At 42.3% G+C, this 25,897-nt stretch overlaps 1 protein-coding gene across 5 annotated transcripts in view; it reads left to right on the top strand.

Annotated features, from left to right (window-relative positions):
* Positions 1 to 25,897, top strand: part of LOC126335503 (coiled-coil domain-containing protein 39) — a 424,893-nt gene that overhangs the window by 214,695 nt on the left and 184,301 nt on the right. For all 5 annotated transcript variants that reach the window (XR_007564887.1, XM_049998846.1, XM_049998848.1 and 2 more), the window contains one exon: positions 23,543 to 23,758. Coding sequence is in view for 4 of the 5 variants with exons in the window: in XM_049998846.1 (XP_049854803.1) it covers positions 23,543 to 23,758 (216 nt within the window). In the remaining variant the exon portion in view is untranslated. The remainder of the gene's footprint in view (positions 1 to 23,542; positions 23,759 to 25,897) is intronic.

The raw sequence follows: 25,897 nt of genomic DNA, 5'->3' as shown, positions 1-25,897 counted from the left end.
TGATATATGTAGGGCAACTGAATCAAGCTATCCAGGAGGATACGAATGTGCCTGCTTTGTAAACCACTGTGATGTCCTTCAGGGTATTGCCTCCACCACACGTGTAACACGGTCGATGACAGACAAGATATATCTGAAACCATCAAGCATGGGTAACGGTCCTACGAGGCCCAAATGCACATCTTGGAAGTGGCCTTTCGGGATGTCAAATTTACCTAGACGGGGTTGTGTGTTCCTGCCGACTTTGCTGCGCTGGCACTGTAAACAAGCACAAGCCCAAGTGTGACAATCCCTCTTCACACCCCACCACATGAAGCATTCTGTAACAAGGTGCATAGTAGCCTCAGCAGCAGGATGTGAAAGATTGTGTAACGTAGTGAATACTTGGTGACACAGTGCAGGGGGAACAATAGGCTGTGCGGTGCCCATGGATATATCGCACCACAGTGGCCTGACTCAGCCCGGTAGGTTGTAGGACATGATCTGGAGGGAAGTATCTGGGTCCTGTCAGAGGTTGTGCTATTTGGTATCATTGTCCTGTAAGTGGGCCAATTTGTCGAAATTAATGGGGGATGAATTTGCAGTGATACGTGATAGGTAGTTGATCACCACATTTTCTGAACCTCGGATGTATCGGATGTCTGTTGTGTATTGGCAAATTAAGTCCATCTGCCAAAACCTACGTGAGGGAAGGTCAACAGCGGGGTAACGGATAGCCGCCGCGAGGGCGCGATGGTCTGTTAAACTTGTTATATTCCATCCTTCGGTGTCTGTGCAGAAATATTTTACAGCTTCATAAACCACAAGCAATTCTCTATTGAATGCTGACCATTTACATTGAGCTGTATATAGTTTTTTGAAAAAGAAACAGAACGGTTGTGTCGTGTCACCGATGAGCTGTTCGAGGACGGTACCGATTGCAAAATCAATTGCATCTGCTGTAATAGAGATGCAGGCATCTGGCTAAGGGTGGGCGAGAGTGACACCACATGCTAAAGCTGACTTAAGGTCTTTGAAAGCTCTCACCATCTCGGCGATTGCCCGAGGTTTGTTTCCCGGCCAGTGCGTCGGTCAAAGACGCTTGAATTGCTGCCATCATTGGTAGATTACGATGGTAGAAATTGATAGTTCCTAAAATCCGGCATAATTCATGGAACGACACTGGGAGAGGTAGATCGCAAATGCAGTCAACCCACTCTTGAGGAGGGGGGGGGGGGGGTGTATACCCTTCTGAGGAGATGATGTACCCCAGAAAGTTGACAGCGGTGCAGCAGAGTTGTGACTTGTTGTTATTGATCTCGACTCAGTTATGTGTCAATAAGCCCTGTATCGTGGCCAGGTGCAGTTCATGTTCTGTCAGAGGAGGAAAAAATGAGTATGTCGTCGAGGTAAGCTTAACAATATGTGCAGTTAAACAGAAGTGAGTCTATAAAATGTTGCCAAGTTTCGGCCACATTTTGGAGACCATAAGGTATGTAACAAATTTCGTAGAGGCTGAAAGGTGTGATCAGTGCTGTCTTTAGTATGTCATTCTGTGCCATGGGTATCTGTAAATATGCCTTGCAGCAGTCCATGACACTGAGGATGTGTGATCCGCAAAGTACTTGCACGAAGCCTTGTATATGCGGTATCAGATAATTGTCTAATACGGTCCGTGTGTTGGGCGAAGACCAGTTACTATCTGATGGACGGACAACACCTGCACGCAGAAGTTCCTCCAATGCAGCCTTAGAGAGGCGTAGTTTATGTGGCGGCAGTCGGCACACTTTATGACGCACTGGTGGCCCCAATTTTGTCTGTTGTGCCATTTGTGATAGCGTTCAGCTGTCCTGGCGAACTCGCTCGGGGGCTGACGCGAACAGGAATTGGTAGCACACGAGAGTCACTAACCTGATGTGCCAGGGAGGATGTCCGTGTCGGCGGCGACAAAGTTCGACGAGGTGTGTCTCCAGTGTCGGGGGGGCAGCGGCGTCAAAGTCCCACGTGGTGCATCACCGGTGTCGGAGGATGGCAGTGTTGACAGGCATTGTACGAGGCATTGTGGCTCGGCAAGGGCTTGCGTAGCTGACGATATGGCGCAGTTCAGCTCGGCGTTGTGTGCTCGGACTGAAGCTAGGCGATGGAAGTTGTAGTTGTGAAGAGCACTCGATGAGGGCATGTCGAAATTGTCAGGAAGCTGAGAGAAAGGGGGGGCCGAGGAGGCAACTGAACATGTGATGTGAGTGGACGAGGGGTGGTGCAATAATGCGGTCAACTAGAGGTCTGGAGGCAATCTGAAATGAAAAAGGAAGTTGATGCCTAATACTGGATCTTCTATGTCAGCCATGTAGAAGGACCAAATGAACTGTTTGCCAGGTATGAGTTCAGTAGGTAACTCTGCCAAACTGTAGACATGGAGTGGCGATTTATTTGCTGCTCGAAGGAACAGTTTTTCTGGTGTTGTGTCCTTTATGGCAAATGTGGGATGTATGACACTAATGTCTGCTCCGGTATCGACGAGAAAATACCAGCATGAACCGAAATCCAAGGTGTACAGACGTCCTCATGAGGTGGGGGATCTGACAGAATGCAATGTCTGTGGGTGCCATTGCATGTATCCGTGAGCCGTGGTGCCTATTGCGGCTCGCGTGTGGCATTTTCGAATGTGCGGAGCAGGCGACAGTTGCGAGAGGTGTCCATGTAAGTGGAGGGGAACCAGCATATGCGTGACTGTCGTGCTTGTCCCACCAGCTGAAGTGACAGGCGAGGGGAAGGCAGGGCATACAGGTACTAGCCCAGTTGTGGTGGGGAGAGGTGGTGCCGGCCCATTCATGATTCCTGGTCTTGGCCGCTAGATGGCTGCTGTTCTATGTGTTGTCTGCGATACGCACGTGCTCGGCCTCTACCGCCCGACGGTGGAAGTATATTGACAGGATTACCAAACTTGGTGGTATTAAGCACTATGCTGCGTGGAGGGAGGTGGCGGTGCCAAATAATGGCATATGCCTGCTCTGCCAGCCGTAGTTTACCCTCGAGTGATGCTGCGGTATGTGGGAGCAAATGTAATTGTAGTTCTTGTGTCAACTTCACCAACCACAAAACCCAGAGCACAAGTTCGGCAAGATCTCAGTAATGACCTGCACCTGCAAGTGTTGCCACAGCTGTGAGGGGGTCCTGTCACCTAAGTCTCATCATAAATAATGTTGTGAATTGTATCAGCTGGTGGACGAGAAAGGCGTTCAATGAGTAATGTACAGGCAGAGGCATATTTGTTGCTCTTGGGTGTGTTCAGCAACAAGTCACTGATGAGATCAGGGTGGTCATGCAGGTGGTTCACTAAATACACAAAATGAGTGCTGTCATCTGCAATACTGTGTATGTCCAACATGTTGTCCACCAAGGTAAACCACGTCACTGGGTTGTCCGGTTGTAATGGCAGCAGCTGCAGAAGGTGACTGGGGACCAGTGCTTGCGGGGGTATAGGGCAGGCATGAATCGTATGGAGATTCTACACGGTGTTCACTGATGCAAACTGTGCCTCAGTAGCAGGCAATGTGTTGTGTTGAACGTCCATTAGCTGTGCAGGTGAGATACATGCATTCCTGGTGTATTAGTAGCACATGGGGTAAAGCACTGCGCTTCACAGTTGAATGTCTATTCTGCGGTCACGGCGTCCTGCACTGCCGGAAAAACTGGAGGTTGTCTATAGGTGTGAAACTGGTGGTACACAGCAAATGAATGCAAAATATTTTCGCGACTCGGTGTCACTAATGTGGGTTTTCTGGCTACAGTGACTGGCTGCGCACAGAAAACTCCAGCTTACTACAATCAGGCAATTTTATTAAGGTTCGCATAATTACACAAAACACAAGAAAAGCAATACAGCAACTCACAGCACACACATTGTAACCTCAGTCCATGAGACCGAACCAAAGAACAACGATTCCCCAAAGACTGTTTACTCTGCACTTTGTAGGTTGCAGTTGCTGGTGGTCAGTTTGCTTTTGTTCTACAATATTACTTTTATAGCTAACTGGTTTTTGGCTTACAAGGCCATCTTCAGACATTTACTGAGTATTACAATACTCAGTTAGCAATAAAAGTAATATTGTAGAACAAAAGCAAACTGGTGCTTTTCATTCATTATAATGTTTTTCTACCAAGAACCGACGGGAGATTCTGTTAATTGGAATTCTTGTGTAATTCCCCCCTGTTGTAGCAATTTGTTTGTTTAGGAATTCTGTTACAATTATTAGTGTGTGTATTGAACTTAACATCCTTTGCCTTCACATTGTGGACCTCCAACAAAGCAATCCTTAATTTATATGTTTACTAATTTTAGCATCCTGAATGAAATGTCAGGGTGAATGTTGATTGTGACTCCGGTTTTTGTTACTTTTTCATATTCCTTATTGCAGCATCACCGTCTGTTATCGAAATCTGTTCGTTGTCCGCTTCCTGCATTTCTGTGATTATTATTGTCATTCTCCCATGATAATTGTTGTTTCCTCAATTTGCATTGTAATCTTCTTGTTCACGAAGTGATTTGACCCAAAATCTTATTGTTATTTCTTTCAGATGCTCTGTCCAACTTATCTGCAAATTTAAGGAAATCTGAAACTGATTCATCAGGCCCCTACGTTCAGTCCAGGTAACCTTCTCTTTAAACTTTCCATTTGTGTCTACTCAATAGAAGGCTGGTTTTATTAACAGGTTTTGTTGATCGATTCCTATGAAATTGTTTCATGACCCTTTTGTGTCCTCTTTTCCTTGGCCCATTGGGAAATTCACTTTTAATTCTAGCTTGTTTTGACTGTGACCAAAACTTGTTAAGAAAATTCTTTTCAAACTCACGATAAGGGAACCATTGTGTACAACTGTGATTTACCCAAGATATTACTTCACCACCTAAACATTATTGACAAATTTAGTTTTAATATTATTAGTAAATTTTGGAATTAATTTGTATTTACAATGTCACAAGAAATCAAAAGGATGCACAGTACCATCTTCCAGAAAAACATTTTGCTGCCATACTAGAAATTTTTTTCCATTCATTATCTTTTTCTAAAATGGCCTTTTCAATATTACATATTTTTGTTGCACAAGTATTGTTAACAGTTACAACTTCATTATTTAAATTACATTCTAAATTTCACCTCTCAAATTTACTTCCATATCAGTTACATTCTGATTAACAATCTGAACATTGGATTCTGTGTTTGTCACTCTGTCATTTAATACAGTGATTTTAGAATTTACAATTTTGACTTGGCCACTTGAATCATTTCTAATGATTTGACTACTTAGTTCATCCCAGAATATCAAAATCTATTTCCTAACTCCACTTTAACAGCATTACAACTTTCAGAAATCTTATTTTCGAACTCATTTTTCAAATTGTCACTGCTGTTAGTTATTGGGGTGCCTAGAGCTTCACTGTTCTCCGAAATTATGTTGCCTACAACATCACCAATCTAAGAAATTCTATCATTCATTTCAAACAATCGAATATCAACAGTGTAAGGAAAAGATGGATTGCTACCTACTGTAAAGATGATACATTAAGGTGCAGACAGGCACGACTAAAAGACACTTACACAGTAGTTTTCAGCCACAGCCTTTCTCAGAAAAAAGAAACACACACACATTTATCCACACAAGGAGGCACATCTCATGCACATATGATTGCCAAAAAGCAACTATTACATAGAATGGAAGCAGCAATCTGGAGGAGGTGGGGAGGACAGAAGAGACAGAAGAGAACTGTCTGGCATTGTGTGCAAGGACTAGACTGACAACAAGCACAGTATCGTGAAGCTCTGGGGTGAGGTGGTTGGTCAGGGAGTGAAAAACTAGAGGAGTGGGGAAAGATGGGCAGGAAAGTTGGAAGACAGCTGTACACAAAGAGGGTGACGACGGGGGTAAAGAGGGTGTGATAGGACAGAGGGGTTGGGAACTGTGTGATGCAGGTAGTGGGCACAGTGTGTTACTGTAAGTTGAGGCTGAGATGATTCTGGGAGCAGAGAATGTGTTGGAAGGAGAACACCCATTTGCTCAGTTCAGAAAAGCTGATGGCAGAGAGATGGATCCAGATGGCCCAGTTAGTGAAGCAGCCATTGAAGTCAAGCATGCTATGTATTGCTGCTTACTGTGCTACAAGATGGTCTATTTTTCTCTTGGCTAAGTCTGGTGGTGGCCATTCATCCTGGTAGACAACTGGTCAGTTGTTGTACCAATATAAAAAGCTGTGCAGTGATTACAGCAGAGCTTTATATGATGTGACTGCTTTTGCAGATGGCCTGATGTGCTAGGATAAGCCTGTGACAAGAATGGAATAGAAACCACTGGGTGGGTGGATAGCACAGGTCTTACACATGGCTCTTCCATAGGGATATGATCCTTGTGGCAAGGGTTTGGAACTGGGAATGGCATAACGTCAGAAATCTGTTTGCATACTAGGTCTGGAGGATAGTGCCTGTCTGTGAAGGCCGTAGAGAGTTGCTCAGCAAACTGGCCAAGGGAGTCCTTGTCGCTCCAGATATGCTATCTCCAGGCTCTGTGGGAGAGATTTTTTAGCATGAAAAGGATGACAGCTGTCAAAATGCAGGTACTATTGGTGGTTATTGGGTTTGATGTATACAGAGGTATGGATGGAGCCATGAGAGAAGATCTGGGCAACATCCAGGAAGGTGGCAAGCTGGGTTGAGGAGGACCAGGTGAAGTGGATGGGAGAGAAAATGTTGAAGTTGTGAAGGAATGAAGACAGAGTTGCCTTTAGTCCGTATCATCTCACCGATGAAACTGAATCAGACTGTCGGTTTAGCATTTTGGGAGGCTAGGAAGGACTCCTTTCGATGGCCCATAAACTGGTTGGGATAGGAGGGTTGCTATGTGGATGCCCATGGCTGTTGACTGTTTACCTTCCCTTCAAAGGAGAAGAGGAGAAGTAGTTTTTGAGTTAGGATTAAGTTAGTTACGTGTCTGAGGAGTGAGGTAGTGAGTTCGGAATCTGAAGGATTTGGGGAAAGGTAGTGTTCTATAGTGGTCTGACCATGGGCATTGAAGACATTGGTGTGTAGGGAGGTTGTATCAACTGTGACAAGTTGGAATCCAGGAGGTAAATGGGTGGGGTTGGTGGAGAGTTGGTGAAGAAGTGGTTGGTATCTTTGACATGGGATGCTAGATTACGGACAATTGGTTGGAGGTGTTGGTCAGTGAGGGCTGAAATTCTTTCAGTGGGGTGTAATTACCATCACAATGGGGTGTCCATAATTGTTTGGTTTGTGGGTTTTGGGGAGTGTGTAGACTTTGAGTATGTTGGGTGTGGTATGGGTGAGAAGGAAAATGGCTACAGGGGAGACGTCTTGAGAAGGGCCTGAGGCTTTAAGCTGGGACTGGAGGTTGTGTTTGACTTGTGGGATGGGATCATTCTGGCGGAGTTTATAGGAGGAGGATTCAGATAATTGGCAGATACCTTCTGCCAGGTAGTAACTGTAATTCATAACAACAGTGATGGAACCTTTGTCTGCAGCTGCAGCTAGGATGATTAGGTCAGGATTTGTTTTGAGGTAGTGTTCTTTTGCTGAAAGGGTGGTGTTCTGAGGAAGGGATATGGGGAACAATGGTGTGGCCAAGTTGGAAGTATGAAATAGGAGAGGTTCGACATTGGAATTGGGTTGCCTTTGGCTGGAGAGATTGGTGGGGGGGGGGGGGGGACCTTCCATTTCAGGGATTAGGAGGAGGAGAGTAGATCTATGACAAGTCCAGCATGGTTAAATTTGTGTGCTGGCCCAGAGATCAGGCTTTTGGACTAAAACTTCTGTGGGGCTGATGACTTTGTTGGAAAGGTTAACAGAAGTGTTAAGGGAATGTTTTAGCTCTAGATTAGGTGGAATATTGGTAGGGAGTTTTGGGGGATGTGACAAGTTGAAAAGCTCAGCTAGGCAGGTTTGGGTGCTATGAGTGGTTGATGAGGTGGAACACTGTAGGTAGGATAGGGGTTGGATGGTAGTGGTCCGTGTTGGCAGCAGGATGTCAGCAGGTTGCATAAAGTATGGATATGGTGTCTGGAATGTTCCTCCAGATGCTGGCGAATAAAAGTGAGAATGCTACTCATCATAAAGATGACACATTAAGTTGCAGACAGGCACAACTAAAATAATTGCACAGCTTTTTATATAGGTATGACAACTAGCTGTCCACCACATGAATGGCCATTGCCAAACTGTGGCCGAAACAAGGTAGACCACTCTATGGCACAACATGCAGCTGAACAAAATGTGCTTGCTTTCAATGGCTGCTTCACTACCAGAGCCGTCTGGTTCCTCTTTTCCACTATCTACATTTCTGAGCTGTGCAGGTGGTAGTTATCCTTGGAACCCATTCTCTGCTCTCACAATTTTTCTGGCCTCAGCCTACAGCAATATCCTGTCCCCACACCCTCCATACAACAGTCTTACATCTCTGTCCTATCACCTCCTCTTTATTCTCATGTGAGCCATCCTCTGCCAATGCATCCACCTGTTTCCCCACTCCTCTGCTTTTCCACTCCCCCACCCCCACCACAGACACCTCTGTGCCACAGAGCCCCCACGACATTGTGCCTGTGCGGCAGTCTGGTCCTTGTGCACCCTATCAAACAGTGCTCTTCTGTCCTAAATCCATACACTGGTAGCCCTTGTCATTCCCCTCCTCCTCCAGATTGCTGCTTCTATTCTGTGTGACTGCTGAATTACGATCCAAGTAGCTGGAGATGGTGACCATTGGTGCATGAGGTGTATGCTTGCTTATGTGTATGTGTGTGTGTATTTTCCTATTGCTGATGAAGGCTGTGGCCAAAAACAAATGTTTAAGTGTCTTTTAGTTTTGCTTCTCTGCAACTTGATGTGCCACCTTTATGGTAAATAGCAATCTTTTCTTTACATAATCATTTGGTTCAGTAATTAGTTTGCCTGGAGTGTCACAGTTTCTTGCTAAAAGTCTGATAGCTATAATTATTTTTATCATAAACTGTTGTAGCGATGGTTTGTTTTCTGAATCTAGGGAATTTTCCATACTCTGATTCTGAAGTTGTAGCCCTGAATTGTCTTCCACATGAATGTCTTGAACTTAGCAACCTTTATCTTTCTTAAGAGGCATTTTGAAACTTTTTCTTACAACGTGTTTTAGCAAAATTGTTTTGTACGCAAAAAAACCAATGTCACATTTAATAACTTTTCTGTAACTGTTCTTTCTCTAATGAGATAACTAAAGAAGTAAGCTGGAATTATGTCCTTATTTTCTGTTGCTGTGTGTCCATTATGTCCTTTTTCTTCTCCAGCCGTGTTGTTCAAATGTCTTGATTATCTTTACATTTTCTTTTTGTTTCACAGCCTTTTGCATTCATCATAAATCTTAGTTTTCTTTCACATTTAATTTACCTGAAAAATGAGTCCAATTAATATTTCTCATTACAATGAAATTATCCAAGATGACACACCCAAGTGTAATGAGGTCTTCAGTGCTTAATATGCAATGATCTGTCTTCAAAACAGACATTGATAATTTATTTTAAATGACTTCTGTTGAATCCATCATCCACAACGAGAGTTATAAAATATTGCTTTTTTTTTATTTCTTTGGTGACCTAATTGTCTTCTGTGAAATGTGATGCTGGTCAGGGATTCTATTTCTGATAAGAACAAACATTAACAGGTGAAAGTATAGTGTTATTCATGTGACTTCCAGTCATAGCTCAATGAAATAAAGTTTTTGAACTTTGAAACATCTAAATTCACTGATTTTTGTGCACACTGAACGATTAACAAAAGATACTTGTGCCTTCAGCAGTATTACAAAAACACAATACCTCCATTTATTCCTCCAAGACTGTACATTTCACATCACATTGTCACCAAGACTGGTTACAGTGAAGAAGAAGAGAGATACAATATAAAATGAAAGATGTAACAACTTTATGGATTTTAATCACAGATACATCTATGGGAACGGGACTGGTAATCAGGATAGGGAAAACTTAATTCCCATGTATGTTGTAGCTCGTATATATTTACACTACAGAATGAAGTATAATAAAAAACTGACTAAAGTAAAGTTAAGATGAGGCTAAAAAGAGCACTTAGAGTTCAGAGATATTAAGTGGTCGATACGAACTATCGACGCCACACGTCACCCCTCCCCCCCCTCCCCCCCCCCTCCCAGCAGTATGGAGTTCTACAGATGTCCAAAGGTGAGGGCATGCAGGCGTTGACATCGGTGGAAATTGTGTGTTTAGGCAGGCGCACCACAGGTACTTCCATCTCGACCGAGGTGGGTTGTGCAGGCAGAGCGGCGAGAGGCAGGTCCACTTTGTAGTCAGTCAGCCACCGTGGCCAGGTGAGATGGTGGCTGGCCCAGGAATAAGTGGGCGGGGTCGTCGACGGCGTGGCAGAGACGTGTGTGGCCCTCAAGTGGATCGAGCCGTCCGTAGAAATGAAAGCACATAGAGATGCTCAATCATACTTGCGCGGGAGTGTGAGGTTGTGTGCAATGTTGACATGTAAGGGACCGTCTAATGGCAGGACCTCAGTATCTGTCAAAAGAATGAGCACTCGGACATCGAACGTCACTATAGAAACGTCGTTCACTCCGTGCGGTGGTATGCTGCAGGACAAACTGATAGTACGTGTGTGTGTCTCCGACGTTGGAGGTGAGGGCGCGAAACCCAACCAGGATGAAATCTACATCTACATCTACATTTATACTCTGCAAGCCACCCAATGGTGTGTGGTGGAGGGCACTTTACATGCCACTGTCATTACCTCCATTTCCTGTTCAAGTCGCGTATGGTTTGTGGCAAGAACGACTGTCTGAAAGCCTCCGTGTGCGCTCGAATCTCTCTAATTTTACATTCGTGATCTCCTCAGGAGGTATAAGTAGGGGGAAGCAATATATTCAATACCTCATCATATTCAATACCTCATCCAGAAACACACCCTCTCGAAACCTGGTGAGCAAGCTACACTGTGATGCAGAGCACCTCTCTTGCAGAGTTTGCCACTTGAGTTTGCTAAACATCTCCGTAACGCTATCACGGTTACCAAATAACCCTGTGACGAAACGCGCTGCTCTTCTTTGGATCTTCTCTATCTCCTCCGTCAACCCGATCTGGTACAGATCCCACACTGATGAGCAATACTCAAGTATAGGTCGAACGAGTGTTTAGTAAGCCACCTCCTTTGTTGATGGACCACATTTTCTAACGACTCTCCCAATGAATCTCAACCTGGTACCCACCTTACCAACAATTAATTTTATATGATCATTCCACTTCAAATCGTTCCGCACGCATACTCCCACATATTTTACAGAAGTAACTGCTGCCAGTGTTTGTTCCACTATCATATAATCATACAATAAAGGACCCTTCTTTCTATGTATTCACAATACATTACATTTGTCTATGTTAAGGGTCAGCTGCCACTCCCTGCACCAAGTGCCTATCCGCTGCAGATCTTCCTGCATTTCGCTACAATTTTCTAATGCTGCAACTTCTCTGTATACTACATTATCATCCACGAAAATCCGTATGGAACTTCCAACACTATCTACTAGGTCATTTATATATATTGTGAAAAGCAATGGCCCCATAATACTCCCCTGTGGCACACCAGAGGTTACTTTAACGTCTGTAGACGTCTCTCCATTGATAACAACATGCTGTGTTCTGTTTGCTAAAAACTCTTCAATCCAGCCACACAGCTGGTCTGATATTCCGTAGGCTCTTACTTTGTTTATCAGTCGACAGTGCAGAACTGTATTGAACGCCTTCCGGAAGTCAAGAAAAATAGCATCTACCTGGGAGCCTGTATCTAATATTTTCTGGGTCTCATGAACAAATAAAGCGAGTTGGGTCTCACACGATCGCTGTTTCCGAAATCCATGTTGATTCCTACAGAGTAGATTCTGGGTTTCCAAAAATGACATGATACTTGAGCAAAAAAACATGTTCTAAAATTCTACAACAGATCGATGTCAGAGATATAGGTCTATAGTTCTGTGCATCTGCTCGACAACCCTTCTTGAAGACTGGGACTACCTGTGCTCTTTTCCAATCATTTGGAACCTTCCGTTCCTCTAGAGACTTGCGGTACACGGCTGTTAGAAGGGGGGCAAGTTCTTTCGCGTACTCTGTGTAGAATTGAATTGGTATCCCATCAGGTCCAGTGGACTTTCCTCTGTTGAGTGATTCCAGTTGCTTTTCTATTCCTTGGACACTTATTTCGATGTCAGCCATTTTTTCGTTTTTGCGAGGATTTAGAGAAGGAACTGCAGTGCGGTTTCCTCTGTGAAACAGCTTTGGAAAAAGGTGTTTAGTATTTCAGCTTTAAGCGTGTCATCATCTGTTTCAATGCCATCATCATCCCGGAGTGTCTGGATATGCTGTTTCGAGCCATTTACTGATTTTACGTAAGACCAGAACTTCCTAGGATTTTCTGTCAAGTCGGTACATAGAATTCTACTTTCGAATTCACTGAACGCTTCACGCATAGCCCTCCTTACGCTAACTTTGACATCGTTTAGCTTCTGTTTGTCTGAGAGGTTTTGGCTGCGTTTAAACTTGGAGTGAAGCTCTCTTTGCTTTCGCAGTAGTTTCCTAACTTTGTTGTTGTACCACGGTGGGTTTTTCCCGTCCCTCACAGTTTTACTTGGCACGTACCTGTCCAAAACGCATTTTACGATTGCCTTGAACTTTTTCCATAAACACTCAATATTGTCAGTGTTGGAACAGAAATTTTCGTTTTGATCTGTTAGGTAGTCTGAAATCTGCCTTCTATTACTCTTGCTAAACAGATAAACCTTCCTCTCTCTTTTTATATTCCTATTAACTTAAATATACAGGGATACTGCAATGGCCTTATGATCACTGATTCCCTGTTCTGCACATACAGAGTCGAAAAGTTCGGGTCTGTTTTTTATTAGTAGGTCCAAGATGTTATCTGCACGAGTCAGTTCTCTGTTTAATTGCTCGAGGTAATTTTCGGATAGTGCACTCAGTATAATGTCACTCGATGCTTTGTCCCTACCACCGGTTCTAAACATCTGAGTGTCCCAGTCTATATCGGTAAATTGAAATCTCCACCTAAGACTATAACATGCTGGGAAAATTTATGTGAAACGTATTCCAAATTTTCTCTCAGTTGTTCTGCCACTAATGCTGCTGAGTCGGGAGGTCGGTAAAAGGAGCCAATTATTAACCTAGCTTGGTTGTTGAGTGTAACCTCCACCCATAATAATTCACAGGAACTATCTGCTTCTACTTCACTACAGGATAAATTACTACTAACAGCTACGAACACTCCACCACCGGTTGCATGCAATCTATCCTTTCTAAACACTGTCTGTACCTTTGTAAAAATCTTGGCAGAATTTATCTCTGGCTTCAGCCAGCTTTCTGTACCTGTAACGATTTCAGCTTCGGTGCTTTCTATCAGCGCTTGAAATCCCGGTACTTTACCAACACAGATTCGACAGTTTACAATTACAATACCCATTGCTGCTTGGTCCCCGCATGTCCTGACTTTGCCCCGCACCCGTTGAGGCTGTTGCCCTTTCTGTACTTGCCCGAGGCCATCTAACCTAAAAAACCGCCCAGCCCACGCCACACAACCCCTGCTACCCATGTAGCCGCTTGTTGCGTGTAGTGGACTCCTTACCTATCCAGCGGAACCCGAAACCCCACCACTCTGTGGCGCAAGTCGAGGAATCTGCAGCCCACACGGTCGCAGAACCGTCTCAGCCTCTGATTCAGACCCTCCACTCGGCTCTGTACCAAAGGTCCGCAGTCAGTCCTGTCGACGATGCTGCAGATGATGAGCTCTGATTTCATCCCGCTAGTGAGACTGGCAGTCTTCACCAACTCAGATAGCCGCCGGAAGGCAGAGAGTGTATTCCTCCGATCCATAGTGACACGCATTATTGGTGCCGACATGAGCGACCACCTGCAGATGGGTGCACCCTGTATGGGGTGAGGTCGGGAAACCAGCGAAAGTTGGTGAACAGTTGCAGCGGAAGAGGTGTGCAGTGAGGTTGATGGGAGCACGTCTTCGTTCTCGATCAAGGATGGATCGTCTGCAGAGTCCAACTATGGTGGTGTGAGGCGAAAGTCGGTTTCAGGTGATGGAGAGAAACTGTCTGTGTGCAGTCTTTAATCATGATATCAAAAGTCATGTCCCCCTGCCACAGGACTTTGTAGGGGCCAAGATAAGGAGGTTGAAGAGGCTGCCTAACCGCATCCTCATGCAGCATGACGTGGGGGCAGTCGGAGAGTGTGGTGAGAACATAGTCTCAGGCAGTGAGTGACTGATGGGCGGGTGCAAACGTGTTTGTTGAAAATGCGCGCGCATCCGACTAATGAAATATGGGGAGGGGGCAAAGATCATTGCTAAACTGGGGAAGAATAAGTTCCCCTGGTAGGACCAGATTCTCGCTGAAAACAAAGTCAGATATAGTCCCTTGTAGGTCAGGTTTATAGGTCGAGCGTAGACCAAGTAGCACCCATGGAAGAGCTTTCGACCAGGGACAATCATCATATCGAAGGGTCGTCTTGAGGGCACGGTGCCATCTCTCCACCAACCCATTGCTTTGTGGGTGATAGGTGGTAGTGTGTATTTTTTTAATACCGCAGATATTGCAGAAGATGGTGAAAAGGGAGGATTCAAACTGTCAACCCTGATCAGTGGTAATAGTGGTTGGGCATCCGAAATGAGCGATCCATGAGCTAATGAAAGCCTTGGCTAATGTCTTGGCAGTAATGTTAGGAAGAGGGACAGCCTGGACCCAGTGAGACAAACGTTCGGTAGTTGATAAGATATATCTATGGCCCTCCGAAGGAGGAAGGAGCGTGATCAGATCGATATGTATGTGACGGAATCGTAGAGAAGGAGATGGGGTCACCGTAACCTTTTCTGAGCCTGAGGTAGGTAATGTCGACGCGTTGACAGGTCGTAGAAGTAACTTCGTCTGTGAATAAGCGGGTGGAGCCATCGAAGTAGGTATGATCGACATGTCAGCACCAGTGTCGACCAGAAAAGCTAGACCTGATGCAATGTCAGTCACATAGAGACGACCACTCGGCCGGGCGGATGAGTGAATGGAGTATAATGTTAGAGGATGCCTTTTAGATTCCCCACAGGACTTGTCATCTCTTAGTTCCTGCGGTCGACATTTGGGTGTTGGCATGGCAACCTGCACTTCTTGGTGTCGTCGCCAAATACTTTGTGGCACCAGCAGAAAGGGTGAGGAGGAGCTGGAGACTGCGACAGCGAGGGCAGCTTGTCCTTGTTGATTTGTTCTGGTAAATAAAGCGGTACATAAGGTGTGCGGGCGATCCTGTAGTGCTCAGACAGCGAAGGTAGTGAGTCGACGCTGCCAGGAGAAGTAGACGAGGTGATGGTGGAGCCAGCCCTACCTCTGCCGGCCGAAGGTCGGTATGCGGGGGTTGCTGTGCCAATGGACGGTGTGGAATGAACCGGCTGATGTTGCCGCAGCAGCGAATACAATTGGTCATCGATGCATAGGCGGGAGCCGATGTACTCGAATGAGTGTGTTAACAGATGGATCTGTAGATCGCTAGGTGGTTTGGCAGACCACACAGCCCATAGCATGGCTCATTCACGAGCAATTGAAGGCAGCGCCAGAGATGTGAGGGGGTGTGTTCTCCCAGGTGCTCCTTGTAGAGAATCTTGATTATTAACTCTTGTGGCGAGCAGGCAAGTCTTCCCATTATAGTCTCATTTGCAAACTCGTATTTTGGTGCAGGCGGCGGCAAAAGGACCAAGTCACAAATCAAAACCAAGCGGTCGTAGAGGTTTGTGATGATTCAGGGAAACTTTGAGTTGTTATCAGACACGTGATGTAACTCAAACAGATGCTCAATGAGCGCATACCACAATGCTGGGTTGTCCTTGTATAAGTGCGGTAGCTTTGGCAGGTGGCCTGGAGGGTATGATGACGGCAGCTTCGATGTCTCCTGGGTAGCAGCTGAACTGAGGCGGAGTTAGAGGACGATGCAGTAGGCCCGGATTTAAACCAGGCGAGTGAATACGTAGTAGTGGCAGCTGGCATAGTTGACTGTGTGTCGCAAAAACATGGCGCGGCAGGCATGGACAGTACCGTGGAAACAGTTGGATGGATGGCACACAACGGGGGTGTGGAAACTGGACCGTGATTGATGAGTGCTAGATGGAAATGACCTGTTTGCGGAACAGGGCGAGAGACCGGCACGGCAGACAGAGGCGGTGCTGTGGGAGCGGCAGGCAGTTGAGCGACCAGAAACGGGGACCCCTTCAAGTGAATGGGGGTTGGGGGTTGAGAACGCCACCTGCGTGGAAACTATATGATGAATAACTTGCCTGTAGTGCATGTGGCGGGCCACTGAGGTAAGGTAAGGGGTTCGTGTTATGCGAAACACTCAATTGTGCGTGTAAATTAGACACAACTGGAACACCACGTGTGCGGAACAGATCCAGCGCTGTTTGTAGTAACGGCAGCGTTCACATGGCCCGACAGTAACTGATGTAGCATGTCGGTGGGTGGCTAAACACGTGTTCGAATGGAGATCACTTAGTTCTTCAAACACACTATTTGAAGAGACACAATTTGAAATATTGTTCAGTTCACATTTCCTTGTCGGATATGCATTATCTGGTGACACGAAACCTGAGTACATTGTTCGCTCTGACGGCGTAGTTGTCGACCGTTGAAAACTAATGAGGATAGCACATGACGTTGGTTGAGATCGTGAATCACTGTGCGTAAATGATGAATATGCCGTTAGTGAAGAAACGACGAAATTCAGTGAACGGAGTTGTGCTGCCACATCTTCGAACAAGGCATTGTTTGGCGTGGTCATTGCGTAGTGCATATAACTTGTTGCATGAACACTGGTGCGGAAGACACGAAACACGAACAAACTGCAGGGTCACCACTATGGGAACAGGATCGGTAATCGCTATGTAGAAATTTTAATACCCATATATGTTGTATCTCATATATATTTAAATTTGACACTACTTTCGTACAGAATGAGGTATAACAAAGAACTGACTAAAGTAAGGTTAAAATGGAGGCTCGGTAGAGCACTTAGAGTTCAGAGATATTAAGTTTCGTGGCAACTATCGGTGCCACACAGCTTTGAAACAATTAATAAAATGAAATTTAATAAAATTCTTCAAGATTAATTCAGATACATATAAAATGAATATTTAAATATTAAACGATTGATTTTTTATAAATGTATGTATATACAAAGTTATTTATGTCCAGCTGTAGATATCAGGAAATTTTTTATTTTGTTCTTGACTTGATTACATTATAACATTTACTCATTTTCAGAGGACAAGAGTACAGAGAACTTTGCACTTCTGATTCTTAAGGGAAAAATCCTGAACTTAATTCTGCAAAAATTCTGTTCTCTCACAGTGTATAATAATTTATTTAGATCTGTTTAATGCCAGAAAAGTGTCATTGACATGCTACTCATTTGATGGCTAGACTGGTGACACAGCCTGGTTAATTTCTTGTGTAATAAAGTCCCATGCATGTATAGGACAGTTGTTTTATTATATTACACAACTCATTTATTGTATTCTCATTACATGTGATAAACTCAACTGCACACTTTATTTATTTATTTATTTATTTTTTTTAGAAGAAACAACTTCTCGGGAAATTTTCATATCTTAGCCAAAATTTATGACTTTTGTAACAGGCTGCTGTCAGAGTTTTATTTTTTTTATTATTATTTTTATTTTTTTCTAAAGGTTTGAAGGTTAGCCCATTTTTCTGCACGTCTTCAAATTAAGGAGATGGGTCCTGAATAAGTTGAAAGAACAAGCGGTTACCAAGAGTTTTCCAAAGGTTGCATTTGGCAACTACTGAATGAACCAGGAGAAGGGGATATAATAGAAGACTAATGGATAGCTTTGTTAGATGAAATGGAGAAGGCAGTAGAAGAACAACTAGACAAAAAGACAAGGTTCAGTACAAATCCTTAGTAAACACAGGAGAGGTTAAATTTAATTGATGAAAGGAAAAAGTATAAAAAAGCAGCAAGTGGAGTAGGCAAAAGGGACTACAGATATTTGTAAAATGAGCGTGATAGGAAATACAAAATAGCATAGCAAGAATGGCAAAGCTGTAAAAATATGCACACCGATGGGAGTGATAGAAACCACTTATAGGGAAGTTAGAGAAAAGAAAAAGAGCTATATGAAAATCAAGACAGTATTAAGCAAAACAGGGAAGACTGAAATGTCAAAGGACTATACAAAGAGTTATAATGAATGAAATAAATTAGAAGATAATGTTTTGGACAGGGAAAGGAGGCAGATAAAGATGAGATGGGAGATGTGATATTGCAAGAAGAACTTGACAGTGCACTGAAAGATCTGAGCCAAAACACAGGACCTGTAGTAGACAATATTCCCTCATAGTTAATAAGATCTATGGCATAATCAACCCTGAAAAAATATTGCACCTGGTGTGCAACATATATGAGGTAATTAAAATTCCCTTAAACACAAAGAAAAATGTAATAATCTCAGTTCTGAAGAAGGCACGTATTGACAGATGTGAATATTGGCAAACCTTTGTTATGGCTGCAAAATACTAACATGAATTATTTAAAGAAGAATGGAAAAACTGGTAGAGGAGAACTTGAAGAAATGTGTGAACACATTATGCAATATTTAGCCCATGAATTGGATTAGAAGGTAGATTTAGAGAAACCTTTTTTGATAATGTTGACTAGAATACACTCCTTACTGAAATACAATCCTTAAGGTAGCAGAAATATAATACAGGCAGTGAAAGGTTATCTAAAACCTGTAGTGAAACAAAATTGCAGTTAAAAAGAATCTGAAGACATGATAGGAAGCAGTAAGTTGAGAAAGGGTGAGACAAGTTGTATGTAACCAATCCCTGATGTGATTCCATATGTTCATACAGGGCTAGTTTAAAGCTCAAACGACACAAGCCACAGCTGGTGGTGCAAGCTGAGAGGGGCACAAGAGGCACCACGACAGGAAAATTTCTATGTTGGGAGAATCACAATTAGTAAATGCAACTTGGGGTGTCACGCTGAGAGAGGTGCCCTAGTTCAAGATTTGTGTATGCAGTCACTGACCCAGGTGAAAGTGTATAAGGGAACGAGGAAGGGAGAAGGGCACCAATTGATGATTTGTTTGTGTGGAAAAATGTTCTCGAAATGGTCCTATGTACATTAACCAAGTAGGAAAGGGGATTAAAGAAGAAAGAAGAGAGAAGAAATAGAAGTTTTCGGATTTAGAAATGACATTGTTACTAAGTCAGCAAAGGTAAAGGACTTGGAAGGTCAGTTGAACAGAATGTATGGTGTCCTAAAAAAGTGATAAAACGAGCATGTACAAAAGTTGTTGTTGTTGTCGTCTACTTCAGTCCAAAGTACAGTTCGATGCAGCTCTCCATGCTACTCTATCCAGTGTGAGCCTTCTAATCTCCTAATAACTACTGCAACCTACACTCTTCTGAATTTGCTTAGTGTATTCATCTTTTGGTCTCCCTCTATGATTTTTGCCCTCCACACTTCCCTCCAATACTAAATTGGTGATCCCTTGATGGCTCAGAATGTGTCCTACCAACTGATCCCTTCTCCTAGTCAAGCTGTGCCACAGATTCCTCTTCTCCCCAGTTCTATTCAGTCCCACGTCATTAGTTACCTGATCCATCCATCTAATCTTCAACATTCTTCTGTAGCACCACATTTTGAAAGCTTCTATTCTCTTCTTGTCTACCCTGTTTATTCTCCATGCTTAACTTCCATACATGGCTACATTCCATACAAATACTTTCAGAAAAGACTTCCTGACACTTAAATCTGTTCTCGATGTTAACAAATTTCTCTTCCTCAGAAATATTTTCTTTGCCATAGCCAGTCAACATTTTGTATCCTCTCTACTCCGACCATTGTCAGTTATTTTGCTCCCCAAATAGCAAATCTCATTTACTACTTTAATGTCACATTTGCTAATCTAATTCCTTCAGCATCACCTTATTTAATTTGACTACATTCCATTATCCTTTTTGCTTTTGTTTTATATCCTCCTTTCAAGACGCTGTTCATTCAATTCAGCTGCTCTTCCAGGTTCTTTGCTGTGTCTGACAGAATTGCAATGAAATTGGCAAACCTCAAACTTTTTATTTCTTTTTCCTGAACTTTGATTCTTGCTCCAAATTTTTCTTTGATTTCCTTTACTGCTTATTCAATGTACAGATTGAACAACACCTCACTCCCTTCTCAACTGCTGCTTCCATTTCATACCACTTGACCCTTGTAACTGCTGTCTGATTTTTGTATAAGTTGTAAATAGCCTTTCACTCACTGTGTTTTTTACCACTGCTACCTTCAGATATTCAAAGAGAGTACTCCAGTCAACATTGTCAGAAGTTTTCTCTAAGTCAACAAATGATGTAAACAATGGCTTGCCTTTCCTTAATCTATATTTTATGATAAGTCATAGAGTCAGTGTTGCCTCACATGTTCCTACATTTCTCTGGAATCTAAACAGATCTTTCCCAGTGTGAGGTCCTACCAATTTCTCCATTCTTCTGTAAGGATTCTTATTAGTATTTTGCAAACATGACTTATTAAACTGCTAGTTCAGTAATTTTCACACTTGGGAGTAAGTGCTTTCTTTGGAATTGGAATTATAACATTCTTCTTGAATTGCCAAAACTCATGGTGAAAATAATAATACTTATCAATTTGCATGCCTGTTTGGAAAATTTCTTTGTTAAAAAATTCTTTTTGAAGTCTGATGGTATTTCACCTATTTCATACATCTTGCCCACCAGATGGAAGAGTTTTGTCATGGCTGGCTCTCCCAAGGCTATCAGCAGTTCTGATGAAATATCGTCTACTCCTGGTGCCTTGTTTCAACTTAGATCTTTCAGAGCTCTGTCAAATTCTTCTTGCACGATCATATCCCCATTTCATCTTCATCTACGTCTACTTCCCTTTCTGTTATATTGCCTTCAAGTTTATCTCACTCATATAGACCCTCTGTATACTCCTTCCACCTTTCAACCTTCCCTTCTTTGCATAGGACTGGTTTTCCATCTGAACTCTTGATATTCAAGTAGCTGATTCTCTTTTCCCTGAAGGTCTCTTTAATTTTCCTGTAGGTAGTATCTATTTTTCCCCCACTGAAATATGTTTCTAAAGCCTTACACTTGTCCTCTAGCCATTCTGCTCTTCCTGTCAGTCTCATTTTAAAAATATTTGTATTCCCTTTCACTTGCTTCATTTGCTGCATTTTTATATTTTCTCCTTTCATCAGTTTTATTCTTGTGTTGCCCAAGGATTTCTACTAGGCCTTGTTTTTTTACCTATTTGATCCTTTGCTGCCTTAGCTATTTCATCTCCTAAAACTACCCATTCATCTTCTGCTGTACTCCTTTCTCCTGTTCTAGTCAGCGGCTGCCTAATGCAACCTCTAGTTTTTTCATCTTATCCAGGTCCCATCTTCTAAGTTTCCACTTTTTCCCAAGTTCTTGAGTTTTAACCAATACTTCATAACCAATAAATTATGATCAGAGTCCACATCTGTCCCTTGGAATGTCTTACAGTTTAAAATCTGGCTCCTAAATCTCTGTCTTCCTGATATATAATCAATCTGAAACCTGATGTCTCCAGGTCTTTTCTACGTATACAGTCTTCTTTTATGATTCTTAAACCAACTGTTAGCAGTGATTAAATTATGCTCTGTGCAAAATTCTACCAGGTGGCTTCCTCTTTCATTTCCTTCCCTGTGTTCATGTACACCTACTATTTTTCCTTCCCTTCCATTTTCTACTATCAAATTCCAGTCCTGCATCACATTTAAATTTTTGTCTCCTTTAAGTATCTGAATAATTTCTTTTGCCTCATCATACATTTCTTCAATCTCTTCATCATTGGCAGAGCTAGCTGGCATATAAACATGTACTACTGTGATAGGCATGGGCTTCTTGTTTATAATGGCTACAGTAATATGTTCACAAAGCTGTTCGTGGTAGCTTATCCAGATCCCTATTTTCTTATTCATTATTGAACCTGTTCCTGAATTACCCCTATTTGATTTTGTATTTGTAATCCTGTATTCAGCTTATCAGAAGTCCTGTTCCTTCTGCCTCCAAACTTCACTAATTCCCACTATATCTAACTTCAACCTGTTCATTTTGCTTTTTAAAAATTCTAACCTACCTGACTGATTAAGGGATCTAACACTCCACACTCCAATCTGTATCACCAGTTTTGTTCCTGCTGATGATGACATCCTACAAAAGTAAACCAAGGGTAATGTAGTCAAATCAAGTATGGTGATACTGAGGGAATCAGGTTAGGAAATACAACACTGTGAAGTAGTAGAAAACTTTTTTGTCTGGGTAGAAAAATAAATGCTGATAACAGATGTAAAGTGGCTATAAAATGCAAAGATGCAACACAGGAAAAACTTTTCAGAAAATGGGAAATATGTTAACATCTAATATTGGGAAGTCTTTTCTAAAAATATTTATCTGGAGTGCAGCCTCATATGGAAGTGAAATGTTGAAATAGGGATGAAAAACAGAAGGGAACAAAAGTTTTTGGAATGGGTGCTACAGAAGTATGCTAAATGTTGGATAGGTAGATGAGGTAACTGATGAAGAGATGCAGAATCTAAACAGTGAGAAACGAAATTTATCTTATGATTTGATTAAAAGAAGGAATCAATTTATAGGATAAAAGGAAGACATAAATGCAATTCGGAGATGTGCTGCTAGATTTCTTACCAGAAGTGTCAATGAACACACAGGTGTTACTGAGGTGCCTTGTGAGCTCAAATGGAAATTTCTGGAGGGAAGACAATGTTTATTTCACAAAACACTATTGAGAAAAATTAGAAAACAAGCATTTACAGCTGACTGCAGAATGATTCTACTGCCATCAACCTACATTTTATGTAAGGACTGCAAAGACAAGAGAAAAAAAGGACTTGTATGGAGGAGTATAGACTGTCATTTTTCCCTCACTCAGTTTGTGAATGGAACAGGAGAGGGAATGATTATCTTTTGATGGTACAAGGTACTGTCCACAATGCACCATGCTGTTGCTTCCTGAGTGTATATGTGGATGTAGATGTACATTCTGAGGCATCGAGGAATAGTTAAATTTGTAATGTAAAGAACTGTGGGAGTAAAATATGAATAGCTAGACCAAGGCTTGACTGTAGCGAGCAGGTCACATGGATGTTGGATGCAGTGATTACATCGAGATGAAAAGACTTGCACAGGATAGACTAGTGTGGACAGTTAAAACAAACTGTTCTTTAGAATCAGCTTTAAGATATAGGTGTGGGATATTTGTATATTTACATCTATTTTCTTACCCTCACTAGCTACATTTCAATGTTATATTGAGCTGGGAAAGAATCAATAGCACTTTTTAACTTATTTTTCAAAATCATTTTCTTCTTTTTTGTTGTGTTGTAACACTATGACTAAAGCTGAATTTAATTTTCAGTGTCTTATCGTACGAAGGACCCTGTCAGCAACAGGAACACAACTGGATAATCAGAGATCAAGGAATACTCAGCTTTGCCTTGAAAAGGAATCAAAGCAAAATCGCATTGATGAACTGAGGCTTGTTACTTCACAGCTCAAGAAGCGATTGGAAAAGGCAACTGATCGCACCACAACTGCAACGGAACAAGCTAAGAGCCTGGAGGAAATGATTGAGGTAAAAAGAGTATAATTCTGATGTAAGCCTTTATAATTGGTTATATTTAGAAAATAAAACACTTTAACAGCTCCAAATATGTGTGCGTATGCACAAATTTTGAAAACACATTCCTAATGATAAATGTAAAAATACTCTTGGTGTGATAACATAGTAAATATAAATTGAGGGTTTGGAGTCATGTAGGGCTAGTGGGGTTGAAGGATATTTGTAAGGATAATTCTCATGCATACAATTCCGGTAAGTTGAATCAAGATTGCCCAGGTTATGCAGCAGCTACTGAAGTTGATCATGTTGTACTAAGTAGCATGCTCTGCTACTAAGTGGCTCGAATACAGTTTGGCAGCATCCATTTATTCAGGAAGACTGCTGGTTGGTTGCTATGACAACACAAAAGAATTTGTGGAAGTAGCAGTGAAACTGATGTATGGCATAGCTGTTTATTCAGATTGTTCTGCCTCCATTAAGGTAGAATAAACCTGTGTCAGGACAGCAGTAGGATGTACTGGATGGTTGCATGGATCTCATGTTATTTATAACATCTTGAAGAGTCAGACTGGGAGCATAGAAACAAACACTTGTTGGTCATGGCACACTTGCCTTGCATCAGACCTTTGCTTATTCTGAATTTTAGGAGATACTGCAGTAGGGAAAGTCTGTTTGTGTGAATTTAAGTGACAGTGTCATTCCATCTGGCAATAGTGTGGATGTAATGCCAGAGAATGCTATTACAAGAGTGGAATGATCTTTTCTTAGTTAGGCCAGCAAATGATAAAGTAAAATAGTCTTCCCATTTATGCCTCAGCACTGACATGAACATTGATAAGGCATTATCATACCAATGCACCAACACAGAAGGCAGTTCACATGATTTGTTTGACTGATATTATTTGCTTGACTTTGGTGTTCATAAGTGACTCATTATGCCAACAATGTATGGATTGTAGTTTTATTTCTGGTGTGGTATGCAACATCCATGTTTCAACCTCAGTGACAATATAACTGAAAAACTGATCACCCTGTCTGATGCTCCTGGAAGAATGTCACAGTTTTGTCTTCTTATGGCAGCTGCTTTGACACTCAACTGGAACACTACTTGTGAAAATCAAGCCTCAGCAGTGCTTGAGAGATCTGGGAAAAGGGGTGGTAGAGTTCTGAAATAGTTAAGCATTGATTCTGAGAGCAGTCATCCATTTCACTCTTTGTCATACACTTCCCTTCAACCTTCAGTGAATACCTGATCAATTGTCCTCAGTCATTTCCCCTCTCTTCCCTCCTGCAGAGCAACATTTACACATGACATCCTCATTTTTTTTTAATTTTTAAAGATGTATTCAAATTTGTCTTTGCCAGTAGTTCTGTGGATATTATTCACTGATATATTCACGGGTCTGTCATCTTGTCCTTCCTTCCTTTTAGTTAATTTCTTCTACTTACTCCTTTTCTCACAGAGTCCACAGAGAGCATCCCTATTTCTTTATTTTTTTCTGTGCACTCAATTTTCAGAAACATTCTGTAACTCTCCATCACAAATCCTTTAGTTCTCTTCATTTTCAGTTTTCCTACAGTGTGTGACATACTGTGTTGTGATCTGCATGCATATCCTCAGCAGTTCCCATCTCATATTAATGTTTACGATAATAGTAGACTTAGTGTTCTCTTTTCGCTTTGCCATTTTGCTTCTTTTGACCTCCTTCCTTTGTCCATCATGTGTTATTGTGCTTGAAAGGTAACAGAATTCCGTCACATTGTCTGTGATGTAGTCACCTATTCTGACAACAAATTTCTCTCAGTCATATTTGTATTACTACTCAATACTTAAGTCCTTACTTAGTTTACTCTGAGTTCATATACTATGCTTAGTAGACTATTTACTCTGTTCATAAGTCCAGAGGGTAGCAATGTTATCAATGAAGCTTTATCTGTATCTTGTCACCCTGAATGTTAATCTCACATCTTTATCTTATTTCCTCCATTGCTTCTTTATGTCTAGGTTGCACAGTAGGGCAGAAAGATAGCATCCCTGTCTTACACTGTCTTTTAACCCCGAGTACTTCTTTCTTTGTCTTCTGCTCCATCTTGATTATCATACGGATTATGTATTATCCCTCTTTCCCCATAGTTTATACCAATTTTTCC

The sequence above is a fragment of the Schistocerca gregaria genome, chromosome 2 (genome assembly GCF_023897955.1).
Source record: "Schistocerca gregaria isolate iqSchGreg1 chromosome 2, iqSchGreg1.2, whole genome shotgun sequence".
Taxonomy (NCBI): domain Eukaryota; kingdom Metazoa; phylum Arthropoda; class Insecta; order Orthoptera; family Acrididae; genus Schistocerca; species Schistocerca gregaria.
The sequence above is the reverse complement of the archived record's forward strand: the minus strand, read 5'-3'. Positions and strand labels throughout refer to the sequence as shown.